The following is a 14,485-nucleotide window of genomic DNA, read 5'->3' as shown; positions in this document are numbered from 1 at the left end:
GATAAGGCTTTAATTTATAATACCATAAATATACATAGATGTTTCATGTTTGGAATACGAATTTTAATAAAAAATTATATAGAGTATTGATAGTTGAAACAAAATCTCGTTAAGTAGAAAAATCAGTTTCGCGCATTTAAAAATTATGAAAATTGCGTGTGGGATAAAATAAAAATCGTTTAATTGGATGGGCAAATCCGTCATTTAAAAGGCTTCTTCACTGTGGCATCATCAATTTATCATCAGCCTATCCTGTAACTGTTGGCTGCACTCTTCAATCTGAGTAGCTGCACAAATCAAGGAACAAGAAAAAGAATAAACAAATAAACAATGAATTCCCTTTCAGCAACTGGATTTCTCCCAAATCATTCACGTATTCACTGCGTAAAGCGTCGTCGCTTCTTCTCCAGAATACCGGCCGTCCTCTCCAGCCTCAAATCTTCGACTCCTCCTGGTAATTGCCCCCACTTTTTAGTTTAAGTATATTTTTTGGGGGGAAATTTTACTATCACCTAATTAAATGTGAATGATAATTATTTGTTATTGTTTTGATAGTGGAAGTGGATGAATTGAGCGGAGATGATGTCTTGCAAGCTTTCTTCAGAGAGAGGAAATCGGATGGAGATATTATTGCGAGAATCTGCGATGAACTTTGGTTAAGGGGTGCCAACGAAAATTCTAGAAATTTCGAGGATGTTTCTGATAATAAGAACTTCAATGCCGAACAGGCTTTGGAAGAGGTATACTACATTTTGTCTCTTCAATTTTTCAATAATTTTCTGCTTTCCTTTTGTTTATTACTGTAGTGGGCATATATCTGTGTTGGTTTGCATTGTGGCTGCATTTGCGTTGATGCAATATGTTTTATGTGAGCATTTTGTGATGATTGGTCTACTAGCAGCTGTATATATCCTTGAGTTTTCTTGAACGAATTAGGCTTCAATTAAAATACTACTAATTTTACTTGTGCCTCAAGCTCCATTTCTTATAATGCTCTATATTTGCTTTACCAACAATTTCAATTTTTGGGCAGGAAAGTGAAGGCGGGTTTCTGAAATTGAAGAAAACAAGTGAATGGCTGTTGGGAGACGTTGACTCAGCACCAATGAATAAGAAAATGACCATGAAGGTTGTATACTAAAGTGCATTGACTTTTACTATCTGGTTTATTTGTGCAACGAGCAATTCTTGTTTTCTGTTAAGATGATTACCCTGACTCTGTTTGCACTGCTGCTGATGATGATGTTAGGAAGTAGCAGACGGCAGTGAGAAAAGGAAAAGACTGAATTTTCTCAGATATGAAGCTGTACGAACTCTGAAACTCTAGTGATCGCCTCCACTAGTTTCTATTTGTCTAAACTGTACTGATAGCTTTAAGCATTGCACCGATTAAATCTTGGTAAATTATGCTGGGAAAATGATAAACTTAGATAATTTTGATTACCTGTTTCATGTAGCTGAATCTGTACCTTTTCTAGGTGTTAGTCGAATCTTGTAATAACTACAACGTCATGGAGTGTGACAAAACAATCTTATAGGTCTTAAGAAATATACACTCATATATAGCATTCAACGGAGGGAGCTCCATAGGATTTCTCCAATGTAGTAATATGTGGATGCTTGCCATTTTGAGTGCAGCTGAAGAGGGAGCTGCTTCTTTTGACTGTGGCCATTGGAACTGCATGTAGTGGATACTGTCTCGTAACTTTATCAGTCCAGGTAACTACATGTTTCCATGAGCTCCAGACCTGTTTTTTTTTGGAAAACAAGAAAAAGCTTTTCTGCTCTGAAATGCACCTTCCGTTCCAGCTAAGTTGATCAACTTCTTTTCGGCACAAGATTTAAGAAACTAGTGTTTTAAGTGTGTTTGGTAATAAAGTGAATAAGTGATTAGATGTTTCTTTGCTTATATTTATTCCATATAAGGAAATTGATCAACTTAGTTGGGATAGCCCAAAAAGGAATATTGATCAAGTTTGTTGGGACGGAGGGAGTAAATGACATTCTAGATATTCACGAGGGTTTCTTTCACAACCTCAGCCTTTGTTTTGAGACCTGATTCGATGTTTGTTTTATGATTCCCACTTTATACTCCCTTTTCTTTTCTCTATTTTTCTCGTTGAAAGTCAGTTTTGACATCTAACATAAAAGTCCTTGAAAATCTCAAAACAAAGTCACCTCTTCATGTGTTGCTCAGGCTGCTGTGAGCTATGCAACTGGAGTTCTTTTCAGGTAACTCTTGTAAACATTTGTTAGTCCGAATAAATAGTTGATGATTCTTGTGTGCTTTGGGTACGTTTCCCTTGTGATTTATCATCTTCGTTATTTGTGTAAGCTCTTAGACTTGTAACTCAGAGATATCTACCTAGAGGAGCATTAAATGTTGAACAGTACCTATTGTGTTCTTCATATTAATGCTCACATGATAAATTGATACTTTTGGTAATTTTGTTCCTGCAGTTGCTTGTACTTTCAACTACTATGCAAACAGGCAGACAACATATCAAGGGAAAGAGTTCCAGAAATTTTCAGAAAAAAGAAGCCAAAAAAGTAGTGTGGCCTTTTCCACCTACCGATTAATTCTGTTTATTCCGTCCTCTGTGCTAACTAGTGATTGTATCATATCAGAATTGGGATAAGAAGTGAGGACCTGCAAGATTCATTGGAGAAAACTCTAAAGGGTGCAGGTCTTGCCCTTTCATCCCCAAGGCTCGTTATCCCTGCTGCAATATACGGTCTGTGGGAACTGTCCCAACATTTCACCCACGACATTTTTGACTTTCAGGTAATTCTTATGATTGTATCACGACATTTGATAGTTTTGATTTGCTAAACCTAGTTGAGTGAGCTCTAAATAAGGAAATTCTTGAGCATTTGTCATTGTTGAAGACTTATTCTCGTTGTCTCACAGCTAGTGCCAGCTATGGTCGGCCTGTTTGCATATAAGGCAGCTGCATTGGTACAAGTCTATCGAGACAATGAAGACCTTCAGCTTATCTTTCCCGACGCTGCAGATGGATCAAGTGACTGAACTCATGGAATTTCACGCATCACTTCTGTTAGTTCAAGGAGTTGGTTCGTTCTCAGCTAGCAGGTGAATTAACTATAACTGCTTTCCCTGCATCATACTTAGCCTACATTTGTAAACCTTCCACGCCGTATGCTGTAAAACGAGGACTTATCCATGGACAATTGATGTGGACTTCTTGACGCCCTCTCCTTTTAGTAATGATGCTAGAACGACTCAAACTATTGTGAGGACTGATGATGGAGATGGCCAAGTTTAGCAGTAGATATCGAGTAGAATCAGACGAATCATGGAACGTCTTCCTTGTTAGGTCAGATATCGGAATTCTTTGTGAAGCTCAAGTTTTTGCTCTCATGTTGGCTCCACAGCCATCTGGATCATGCAGATTCACCATTGTGAAATGGGGGTGGATTCTTGCAGTATGAAGTAGATGTACGTATGTATATAAAGACGCTTATATGAGTCGCTTCTTAGATTGGTTTCATCGATCTTTTGTTGTATTATCTTATTTTTGCCAACAGAAAATGGTCTTTTTTTCACAAGTAGGTTTGGTTGTAAAAGATTAGGGATGGCAACGGGCCGGATCTGGACCGGGTCTGGCCAATACTAGATCCAGATCCGTTTTCATATACTAGATCCAGATTCAGATCCAGATCCGTGGATCTGAAAATTTTGGATCCAGATCCAGATCCGCGGGTCCACGGGTCCAGATCCATGGATCTACTATTTTTAAATTAAATTAAAAAAATTTCACAAAATCAACAACACTTAATTTCCATCATGAAAAATATAACACAAAATATTTTTATCTAATTACTTTTAGTTTTTATTCTTTTGAATATAATTTATTTATTATTTTTAATTTAGTTAGTATTATTAGTAAACTAAATATAAAATATAAAAAATATATATAAAATAAAACGGATCCACGGGTTGGATCTGGGCCGGATCCGGATCTAAAATTTCAAGATCCAGATCCAGATCCGTTTTCAAAACTGAGATTCAGATCCAGATCCGTCGGGTCCAAAAAATTGAGATCCCTATAAAAGATACAGTAATTTTCTTCAACTTATTGACTGACTTGTGTTTTCTCTTGTATAATTGGTTTTATTTCGTATCTTTATGTTCACTTAGACTGTATGACGGGTCGAAATTCTAGGGATTTTTTATTCGAATTAAATTTAATGATACATGTGTAATTTTATTATTGTTTGGATCAGGCCTTCACCCTCGCCTCTGGTATATGATTGTTACATTATTTTATCTAATTTTGCAATATTGCAAAAGAATAAATATTTTTGATAATTTTTTCATAATTATCATCAGCAGAGAACTTAAAAAAGTAACTCCAAAATTAGTAGTAGTTATTTAACAAACTACAGCAGTAAAATTGATTACTGATAATAAATACGATACTAATGAGTGCTCGTATAATTAAGACTATCAATATTAAAAATCTCTCACACACAAGCACACACAGATATATAGACTATTTAGACTTGAGACTCCACACTCTTTTCAGATCAAAGCTCCAAAACCTCTACCAATGGCGAAATCTCAGTCGGCGTTGGTGGAGCCGGTGTACTCGTCGGCGATTGCGCTGCTGATTATAGTGATGGCGTGCATCGAGCTCTGCGACGCCGTCGCCGTCGTAGATGTATACCGCCTCGTGCAGTACGATCTGGCCGGCGTCCCGTTTGGATCCAGACTAGCCGCCCTCAACCACCACGCCGCCTCTTCTCTCTTCTCATCCTCCGCCGCCGCCGGTGCAGCTGCCGATCTCTCCCGCACCGTCCTTATACTCCCCGTCCGCGACTTGAATCTCACTTTCATCAGAGGTCGCTAATTTCCTTCATTTCGTTCTACTTATTTTTCTTTTTATTTTAAAGCAGTTTATACTGATTCTCTAGGTTACGAAGTTCCGAATTGTTGTATGTGTTTGTTTTTGTTTTGGATAATTAAGTTGATTGAATACTTGAAATCAAGTGGGAAAGGAGGTTCGTTTTTTCGTGTTTTCCAGAAAAGCTGGAGGGTCTGGGTGTTAGTTTTTACATAAAGTAGTAATCGAGTTAAATTCGTTTTGCTCAGCTATATTGTTTTTCATACTTTACTAAATCTACTTAAATTCTTCAATTCCTAAATGGCGGATATCCCATTTTTTAGCAGTGTAAATGGATAATCATTAAGACATATGCTTTAGTGTTGGTTGTGCTTCTGAAAATCCTCACCAACAATGTATTATTTTGGTTTACTTCTCCAGTTTATTCTTTTCATATCATACGATAGTTACCTACTTACCTATTCCTTTGTTCGCACCTCATCATCGCAGAATATATCGAGGAGAAGAAGCCATTAGGTGGTTTATTGCTTCTACTTCCCCAGGTTTTCAATCCACAAAACATAGATAGCAAGGATGAAGCAGGTCATGATTCTTCAGTAGGCATCAAGAAAGTGTTGCTTGAACTGGAACGGTTGCTTTTACATGCAAACATCCCTGTGAGTGAAATAGGTTATTCCTTTGAAAAGCTAGTATTTGACGTACTTATGAACCCTATGTTTATTTGATCAAATTCGTTATTTTTTTACTCCCAACTTCTTCATTCAGTAGAAGGAAATGAAGTCTTGGTCTGGTCTAGTCTGTGCACACAACAGAATTTGTATCTGAAAAGCCATGATGTTGTCCATCATATGCTTAGCTTCTGGCTAACATGTTCATGGCTTATTTTCTAGTTGATCATATGATTGGATAAATTAATTTCTCATTTTCAGCAATTAGCTTTTACTGTTTGTCACCTGATTATAATTATCATTTACAGTATCCTGTGTACTTCGGTTTTGAGGACGACCATGTCAGTGCTGTCCTTGCTGATGTCAAGAAGAATGATGCTACTGGTCAGCTGGCTACTGCCACAACTGGCGGGTTAGTTGATATATTTGTTTGGGAGTCCTTCTCAAATAATCTTATTGTAGCTGATTCCTTTACTAAAATGTTTCAGATACAAGCTTGTTGTTGCTGCCCCTGAACCTAAGAAAATTGTGTCTCCAACTATAGCAAATATTCAGGTTCTAGTTTTGCCTTCTATTTTCTATTGGGGTATCTACGGTAATATTATGTTAAAAAGTTCACATTATTTAGTGAATTTGGTGGCTACTTTGATGTGTCATTGAGCTCATTGAGCTCATCTACCTCTATGACTTCAGCTTATTTGTAAGTTTTTCAAATATTTTACTTTTTCAGGGTTGGCTGCCGGGACTGAGAGCTGATGGAGATTCAAATCAACTTCCTACCATAGCTGTTGTGGCATCATATGATACATTTGGGGCTGCACCAGTAAATCTCTTTCCTACCTAAATCTAATTATTGTTGGCAGCCCAGCATCTTATGCATCTCAATGCTAACAGGGATTATCTGTGGGAAGTGACAGCAATGGAAGTGGTGTTGTGGCACTCCTAGAAGTAGCTAGATTGTTTTCAATTTTATATTCAAATCCTAAGACAAGAGGAAGGTATAATATACTCTTTGCGCTGACATCTGGAGGGCCTTATAACTACAATGGGACACATAAGGTGCTTATTCTTTCAAAGGAAATTTTCCCTTTTTATATACTTGGATCATTGTTATAATATTCTGACATTTTCCCTTTCTGTTATAGTGGCTTCATAGTTTGGATCAACGCTTGCGCGAGACTATTGATTATTCTATTTGCTTGAATAGCATTGGTTCTATCCGTGATGAGTTATGGATCCATGTGTCTAAGCCTCCAGACAATGTCTACATCAAACAAATCTTTGAGGTAAGCCCTAAGAGGCCTTTTGTGAAAAAAGACGTGATTGTCTTCAGACAGTTGTTCTTTGCTCAAGTGATTCCTGCAGTATTTACAAATGCATTGTTGCAGGGTTTCTCTAGTGTGTCTGAAGAACTTGGGCTTAAAGTTGGGCTGAAGCACAAGAAGATTAACATTTCTAATCCTCGGGTAGGTAACATCAGATCCAGAATGTGAGATTTTAAATTTGGCTTATCTTCTAGTTCACCTTAGAATTTCATTAATGGAGTAACTCCTCGACATATTTAAAGTGCTGAAAATGTTATATATGTGAATTCTATTTGACTACCCTTTTGTTTATTTGGACAATGATCTAACAATTAGTTTGTAGTATTCTAAGATAAAGTATGCTTTTATCCTTTTTTCATGGTTGCTTGAGGATTCTTGAAATTTCCATATGTATGGCTGATCATTTCACTTGCACCTTTAGAACTTTATTTTTCCAATGCTTATACTTGAAGGACTTCTGAATTTATAGTTGTCTATAGATGGGATAACATTGTATTTTGGAGTATAGCCTTCATACAAAATTGACCATACTTCTGAATTGCCTACTCTTATCTCTTAAACTTGTGGTTATTCTATTTTTGGGTAAAAGTGGGACTTATTTGGTGCAAAGATAAAATGTCTATATCTAATGAAGCATTAATACATCACAAAAGTTCTATTCTTGAAAATATATCATGAAAGTTCTGGAACAAAATGGATTGAGTTCATTTACCCCCACTTATTTTTCCTGCAAAGATGTATATTCAAGTGCCATTGGTTGGCCAGCACCTAAATAAAAAACCAACCAACAGTGTCTTGTTGGTATAACTATTGACATGAGATTGAGAAAGATAAGAGTAAAAGCATTTCTCTCTGTTAACATAGTACATGTGAACTGTGGGTTTTATGTGGTGGGTCAACATTAGTTGTTTTGTGCTTTCGTATGAGTTAAACTGTTTTGTTTCAGTAAGCAACATGTGTTAACATTGTACATGTGAACTGTGGGTTTTATGTGGTGGGTCAACATTAGTTGTTTTGTGCTTTCTTATGAGTTAAACTGTTTGTTTCAGTAAGCAATATGACACAAGAGGCTCGTCTTTCATCTTTAAAATATGAAAACAAATATATTTCTTTGATCTGTTTCATTGTTCTCTATTCATCAACTTTCTAGGTTTTATATGTTCAAGCTGTTTAAAATTCTAGGTTGCATGGGAGCATGAACAATTTTCGAGGCTGAGAGTTACTGCCGCAACACTGTCCGAGCTTTCTGTCGCACCTGATTTTCTAGAAAGTGCTGGAGGTCTGTCAGATAGCAGGTTGTAACTCGAGGAAATAGAATCGCTTATTTTTTGTCTTTGAATTTGGAACTCCTTTCTTCTCTTTCCTGTATGAATCTTTCTTTAGTCAACCCTGGTCACCTCTGCAGGCATTTTGTTGATGAAGATTCAATAACTAGAAGTACAAAATTAGTTGCTGAAAGTCTCGCAGTAAGACCTCGTAGCTAGTGTTTGCTTGAATTCTATTTTTTCTCTATGGTGGCAATTATACTATATTCTCAATTTTCTAATTAAAGTTTCTTTCTCATAAACAGAGGCATATTTATGGCCAGGAGGGAAAAAACATTGATATATTTGCAGATGATAGTAGCTTATCTGTAAATCCTTCTTATATACATTCATGGTTACAATTTTTGTCAACGACACCCCGAGTGGCTCCATTTCTTTCCAAGAATGATCCTCTTATCATGGCACTGAAAAAGGTATATCTCTGGTCTAATTTTTGTTCACTCTATTTTCTTATAAGGGGCTGTATTTTCAATTAATTTTATACTATCTGGAAAAAGATTTCCTATTCATAAGTTATTAAGACCTAGTGATTAAGTAATGTTGCTAATCAGATCTGTTTCATTAACTAATCAGAACCGGTGGTGTATATTTCTCCTATTTCAAAAAACAGTTCATAGTTACATTGTTCCATATGATATTCCTTCCCAAATTGTAGTTTGTTAGTATCGTTCTCATAGGATTCTGAAAATGATCTCATGTCTGTGATCATTATTATTTTTTATCCACTTTTAACTGGTGAGATTTTTCACCCACAGGAATTAGAAGATCACACTGCTGAGGTGAGAGTGCAACACGAAGTACTTGATGGGATGTTCACTTTTTATGACTCAACAAGCGGCAGATTACATATCTATCAGGTACAAATCTGAAATTCTGAATCTCACTTGCTCTTTCATATCAAGAATAAATATCTGATAAAAACTTCAGAGGCGCCGCTTTGGAACTATCTTTTCTATATTCTTGTTTAGCTATTCTCTTTCGAGGTTATGTCGCGAGCAAAAGAACATCGGTTGCCATTCTATATGTCCTAACTTTGATGGTAATTGGTTTTAGGCTAAATTATCCAAAATAACCCAAAAACGTATCACAGAAAATATCTTATACTATCAATAGTATCCAATAATACAAGTACTTTTGAATTTTTTTTCTAATATAACCTCCGCTATTTTCACTAATGGAACTGTTAATTTCTACTGACTGCTGATGTGGCATCAACATAGAACCTTTAATTTCTGAAATTAACGTTCAGCGGGCTTTGCACTATTAAATAGGAGGTTAGATTAGGATAAAAAATTGAACGTAGGGTAATTATCGGGATATTATTGATAGTATATGGATATTTTTTTGAGGTAAGTTGATAGTAGGGTAATTTCTGAAATTAACGGTCAGCGGGCTTTGCCTTATTTATCGGGAATTTCTACCCTGCCCTAAGTCAAACATAGCCTTTATGGTCGTGTTGTGTGAATGGCATCCTAGTTCACTTTATATGCAATGGACCCAGTCCCTGCATTATATTTTACCTTGTCCAGAGGAATTCTTTCCTTTTTGTGTGAAATCAACAGACAATAACTACTCTCCTTTTGTTGCAGGTCGCAAGTGTGACTTTCGACTTACTTTTGCTGCTGGTTCTCGGGTCTTATCTTATTACTCTATTTAGTTTTTTGGTTATAACTACAAGGGTAAGTCAGCCTCGTCATTTTCCACCCACACTTCATATTTGTTTTATAAAGGAAGACATCTGATACAAATAAGGCCTCAAATGTGACATGTTAAAATGAAAACAATGGCTTTAACTAATTTTGTTTGCATATCATGTCAGCTATGTATGTTTCACTATATCTTAGAATTGGAGTCTCAATTTGAATCCGTATTCCCGCAGGGTCTTGATGATCTGATCAGTCTATTTCGTCGCCCCACCTCCCGCAAAGTGAAGACAGCTTAACTGTTCTCTCACAAAGAATTTGGTTAGTCCCGGCAGCCCCCCTTCCGTAGTTTGATTAACGCAGCATAGATCTCGGATGGACCTGCAGCGCCTGCTCACTCGTTCGCATCTTTAAGCAATTCAGCATGTTTCACATCTCTCGTTAATTAGTCCCTCAATCGTTTGTTTTAGGGGATAGACTAATGTAGAAAAAATTTTGTTTAGACCGCCATCGTACTCAACGGAAATCAGGAGCTCCCATGTAATTGTATGCTGAATATTTTTGTTTAGATGTGGATGGAGCAGATAATTTTTTCTGCTATTCTGTTTAAATGAGATTGAAATTAACTTTCATTTTGCTGAAAATCTTACGAACGCCAAATGGTCCAAATATCTCTATTTTTAAGGTTTTGAAAGCACGTGAAATTTATGACTTTTAGTCGAAATTGATTTTCCGGAGCTAACAAAGGTAATAACCAAAATGTGGAAACGAGATGATATATATCAAGGAAATGGCAAAATGTAAAACCAACTATGAATTAATGCAAACTCTATACAAGGACTGCATAGGAACATTTATGGTTCTTAGCAAAACTACATAATGAACAGCGACTTATACATTTTCCTCCTACTGAGAGTTGAGGCAGGAAATGGAAACTCGAGCAGCAACCTCCGGACTTATCACGATTGTTGGTTTGCACTAAGCATTGCTCGGTAGACCATGTCGATGAATTGATTGTCCTATGAGCACAAATACATGCACAGTTAAAACACACTTGTCTCAGCAAAGATCATTATAAGCACAGAGCTTCGCCTGCAGACTACTCATAACAATAGTCTCGATGACAATACCGCAAGAATTTGCTACAAGATATATATGTACAAGGGTGCAGATAATCTAGAAGCAAGGGGCTCAGTCACATGGAAGAATTTTGCAAATAAAAAGAGATTTCATGAATCGTAATATCATACCTGAACAAGCAATTGAAGTGCATCCCGAACTTTTTCTCTGCTGACAGGTGGCCCATAATTTGGTGTAGGAGCAGTTGGAGTGAGTGATGGTGGGGGTGTTGGTGGCGGAAATGGCTGGAGTAATGGTGCACCATAAGGTCTCTGTAGATTTCCTGGAGGATTCAATGGAGGTGCAGTTGGCATTGCTGATGACACGGGAGGTATAACCAGTCCAGCAGAGGTGGGAGGAGGGCTGAAAAATGTCGATGGTTTCACCAGATCAGCTGAACGCTGTGTTGTAGTACGTTCTGTATTCTCAAGAATAGACATTATAGGTGTAGAAGCAGATAAATTAGATGGTGGCTGAGCAGTTGTCAAAGTGGGCAGAGAAACATTCTGTGGAATGGATGAAGGAATAACAGTTGCAGAGGGGTTGAAAGGCTGTCCAGAAATTGCTGTATTTGGAGCAGCTCCTATGTTCATAGCATTCTGCAAATTTATAATTTCTATGATCAAGTTTATCTCAATACATTTCAACACATGGATCATTTCAATAACCATTTGGTAAACCACTACTGATACAGGAACTGAATAAATAATTTGAACATTAATCATTTAAGTAATAATATGCAGAATTAACTATCAGAAAGACTCAACTGTATTTGCATTACCTGATTGTAGATAAAAAAAAATTATAACTCCCATTTTCGGACCATTGCAGAGCGATTGTTGATACTAACTTATGTTGACCAAAGGAAGCAGAATAATGGAAAAATATTCTAAAGAGACTAATTTGAAATCACGACAACAGGGTATTCCACCTTTCTCTAACTCAAACATCTCATTGATAAGTGCATCTATCTGTCTCTTAACTAACTAATTGATCTACAGAATTTCACGGTTAGAAACATGGAAAAAGGAAATATGCTTAGAATGGTGATCTTTAAGTCTAACCTTCTGCCTAATTCTCAATCAGGAATTCAAAAAGATAAAGAAAACGTACACTGAAGAAGTTTATAAAAGAAGGATCATCAGAAACCTCTGTTGCATTAGCAATAGAAGATGTTGGCTCTAAGGGACCATCCATTACAGCGAGTGTTGGAACTGCTTCTAGTTCTTCGAATTCACTGAGAAGAAAATAAATAAAATTAGGTAAGGAGTATATCTATTTTTAGCATGGAAATCCAAATAATTTGTGAGTGGAAATTAATTAGCTACACCTAACAGCACGATTGATTCTTGTGAAATAGCAGTCAGACTGATCATGATGTAGCCAAGATAATCAAATCTCAAAAATACCAGAAGTGAACCTCTATGGTCAATAATAAGAATTAAACAGATAGAAAATAATTACCTTTTCACAGAAGATACTTTGGACTTTGTAGGCACCTTGGAATATGCATTAAGTATCCTAGAAAAAGGAAACAAAAGATCTCAAGACAAAAGATACTTTGGACTTTGTAGGCACCTTGGAATATGCATGATGATAAAGACATGGATTTTTTGTTTAAAAAAGTATTAATTCTATGCTATTATCGAAACAAAAGATCTCAAGAGCACTGGATGGTCTGAAAAGGGACAAATATGAAGAAAAGGTAGTTTTTACAAGTATACAACTAAGCTTCAGCAATGTTCATTTGACTCGTGCTTTGTTTTGCTATCAAATTTATTGAAATGTACAACTAAGCTTCAGCAATGTTCATCTGACTCGTGCTTTGTTTTGCTATCAAATTTATTGAAATGTAAACAATCGAAAGAGTCAGCCAGAGGATCATGCGCGACATGCCAACATGAGACCAGAAACCTTTGCCTTGACTAATGCAAAAAGCATCAGCGTCACAGAATGTATTTCTCATGCAAACATAAATACAAAGCAAACCTTCCATAGTAAAGAGCCCACAAATTTTTGAAATGGCATTTTACAATAACATGCTCCTAAATCAATACCTCTAATCTAATATCTTCTCATTTTTTACACTATCCAAACAATTGTACAGGAAATAAGCTACTGTTTCAATACCATCAAGAAAGTGCACACATGAGACCCAGTGCCACTGAACTCCAAGGTAGTGACGACACATCATCATAAGACAATCCATAGACCTTAATTACCATATAACTAAAAACAAACAGTTAGATAGATGCAAACAAAAACAGTAACAAATACTTGATCAAATACCTGCTAAATAGATTTGCAACCTCTTCACATTCACGTGCATTGTAAAACCATATTCCATTTACTTCTTGGGAAGCATTTCGATACAAAAGATACGGAACCTGGACTTCATACTCGAAATCTCCCAAGAGATTCTCCACTAGATTATCTGCTTGAAACAGAAATGACAGGCCTTAAACATTTAACATCCAAAGATAGCAATGACATGCCTAAAACAATTGGATGTTTTTAACAAGATTATTTAGCAGAACTGTATAGGTCCACTGGATCATGTAAATGAAGAGATCTATCAAGAACTTATGTGTAGCATGATATTGAGAGCTCTTATTCTGAAAAGCCAAATAGGCATACCAAGTAGATTAGTCCAATTTATTATTCATCCAAAAGCTTAGTACTATCTAAGCATACAACCTAAAAGCAAGACTAAAGATACTTATTGAAAGAGCCAAAACCCCCATCAGTACCCCAAGTAATTATACAGAATGAAAGGAAATGAGTAACTAACCAGTATTCCGTCTGTTCATTACTATAAACTGGAACCTTGGCTGGGTATTCCTGAACAAACAAAAACCCCAGATATCAAATCACACGCAGAAATGTAATGCAAATTTCTCACAAAATATCCCGGCCGACATAAAAAATCCCACAATTTTCTCCAAATACCCTAAGAAATCAATCTCCCCCGAAATCAGAAAAAGGAAGTACAGAAAAGAGATAAGTGAAGCAATGAACGCCCTCACCTTTTCACGACAAAAAGCGAACCTTCCACATCCTTCCGACTCTGCCAACCAACATTCACAATCCCCAAAATTAACAACACAAAACCCCTAAACGAATTATCAAATTCAACAGCTAAATTCCTGCTGGATTAACGAATTGAGACAGCGTACCCATTGGCTAGTGTCGATGTTAAATTCGTAGAAGGTGACGTGGGCGGCGGTGATGAGAATCTCCTCGACGAATGGATCGATCCGCTGCAGCACCGTCAGGTTGAGGACTTTGGTGGTCTTCTCGTCGAGATTGGGCATCAATTTCCCGTTCTGCGACATCGTTTCAGGCTCTATCTCACTCCTCCTTGCGTCTGTAGAGAGAGAGAGCCCTAAATTATTTTTTTCAGCAGAACTAACTCAAAACTCTTGTGGAGAATAGTTTATCTCAACTCGCCGCTTATATTCAGATTGCTCGCCTTTTTTTTGTTAACTCGGCCTAGGGGCATATTAGTCATTTCATTCTAAATATTTATTTCGATTT

General features: G+C 36.7%; 3 protein-coding genes across 5 annotated transcripts; 2 read left to right on the top strand and 1 right to left on the bottom strand.

Annotated features, from left to right (window-relative positions):
• The first annotated feature begins 233 nt into the window (after positions 1–233).
• Positions 234–3,512, top strand: LOC131021811 (uncharacterized). 2 transcript variants are annotated; one of them, XR_009101079.1, is made up of 10 exons: positions 234–454; positions 556–740; positions 1,034–1,129; positions 1,250–1,306; positions 1,639–1,719; positions 2,198–2,232; positions 2,461–2,550; positions 2,629–2,785; positions 2,912–3,094; positions 3,227–3,512. XR_009101079.1 is itself a non-coding variant. In XM_057951103.1 (9 exons), the coding sequence occupies exons 1-9, from the start codon at positions 331–333 to the stop codon at positions 3,029–3,031; spliced, it is 945 nt and encodes a 314-aa protein (XP_057807086.1). In that variant the 5' UTR covers positions 235–330; the 3' UTR covers positions 3,032–3,512. The 2 variants fall into 2 exon arrangements, 1 of the variants encoding a protein (XP_057807086.1); XM_057951103.1 differs by having other exon boundaries at positions 235–454; positions 2,912–3,512.
• Positions 3,513–4,382: 870 nt separating this feature from the next.
• On the top strand, positions 4,383–10,461 carry LOC131021790 (uncharacterized). Its single transcript, XM_057951082.1, has 14 exons — positions 4,383–4,866; positions 5,358–5,524; positions 5,845–5,948; positions 6,025–6,091; positions 6,267–6,359; positions 6,431–6,595; positions 6,682–6,822; positions 6,925–7,002; positions 8,044–8,156; positions 8,267–8,327; positions 8,432–8,599; positions 8,942–9,043; positions 9,776–9,865; positions 10,066–10,461. Exons 1-14 carry the CDS (start codon positions 4,575–4,577, stop codon positions 10,126–10,128), a joined length of 1,704 nt encoding a protein of 567 aa, XP_057807065.1. The 5' UTR covers positions 4,383–4,574; the 3' UTR covers positions 10,129–10,461.
• Positions 10,462–10,589: 128 nt separating this feature from the next.
• LOC131021797 (mRNA-decapping enzyme-like protein) lies at positions 10,590–14,458 on the bottom strand. Of its 2 annotated transcripts, none has more exons than XM_057951091.1 (8): positions 14,125–14,458; positions 13,975–14,015; positions 13,740–13,789; positions 13,238–13,382; positions 12,413–12,469; positions 12,062–12,185; positions 11,080–11,547; positions 10,590–10,848 (listed from the first exon to the last, which is right to left on the bottom strand). In XM_057951091.1, exons 1-8 carry the CDS (start codon positions 14,281–14,283, stop codon positions 10,789–10,791), a joined length of 1,104 nt encoding a protein of 367 aa, XP_057807074.1. In that variant the 5' UTR covers positions 14,284–14,458; the 3' UTR covers positions 10,590–10,788. The 2 variants fall into 2 exon arrangements, with proteins under 2 accessions (XP_057807074.1, XP_057807080.1); XM_057951097.1 differs by having other exon boundaries at positions 12,098–12,185; positions 14,125–14,394.
• Between the last annotated feature and the right edge of the window lie 27 nt (positions 14,459–14,485).

Source organism: Salvia miltiorrhiza, chromosome 1 (genome assembly GCF_028751815.1).
Source record: "Salvia miltiorrhiza cultivar Shanhuang (shh) chromosome 1, IMPLAD_Smil_shh, whole genome shotgun sequence".
Taxonomy (NCBI): Eukaryota; Viridiplantae; Streptophyta; class Magnoliopsida; order Lamiales; family Lamiaceae; genus Salvia; species Salvia miltiorrhiza.
This window is presented reverse-complemented; position numbering and strand designations above follow the sequence as displayed.

Bases quoted from the DNA above. Each gene is read 5' to 3' on its own strand.
- LOC131021797 (XM_057951091.1), bottom strand. From the start codon at position 14,283: ATGTCGCAGAACGGGAAATTGATGCCCAATCTCGACGAGAAGACCACC. The intron at 13,790-13,974 runs GTGAGGGCGTTC...TTGTTTGTTCAG, and splicing joins TCGCTTTTTGTCGTGAAAAG to GAATACCCAGCCAAGGTTCC. The intron at 10,849-11,079 runs GTATGATATTAC...TTGTGCTCATAG, and splicing joins CACTTCAATTGCTTGTTCAG to GACAATCAATTCATCGACAT.
- LOC131021811 (XM_057951103.1), top strand. From the start codon at position 331: ATGAATTCCCTTTCAGCAACTGGATTTCTCCCAAATCATTCACGTATT. The intron at 1,720-2,197 runs GTAACTACATGT...TGTGTTGCTCAG, and splicing joins TCGTAACTTTATCAGTCCAG to GCTGCTGTGAGCTATGCAAC. The intron at 2,786-2,911 runs GTAATTCTTATG...GTTGTCTCACAG, and splicing joins ACGACATTTTTGACTTTCAG to CTAGTGCCAGCTATGGTCGG.
- LOC131021790 (XM_057951082.1), top strand. From the start codon at position 4,575: ATGGCGAAATCTCAGTCGGCGTTGGTGGAGCCGGTGTACTCGTCGGCG. The intron at 6,596-6,681 runs GTGCTTATTCTT...TTTCTGTTATAG, and splicing joins ACTACAATGGGACACATAAG to TGGCTTCATAGTTTGGATCA. The intron at 8,328-8,431 runs GTAAGACCTCGT...TCTCATAAACAG, and splicing joins TAGTTGCTGAAAGTCTCGCA to AGGCATATTTATGGCCAGGA.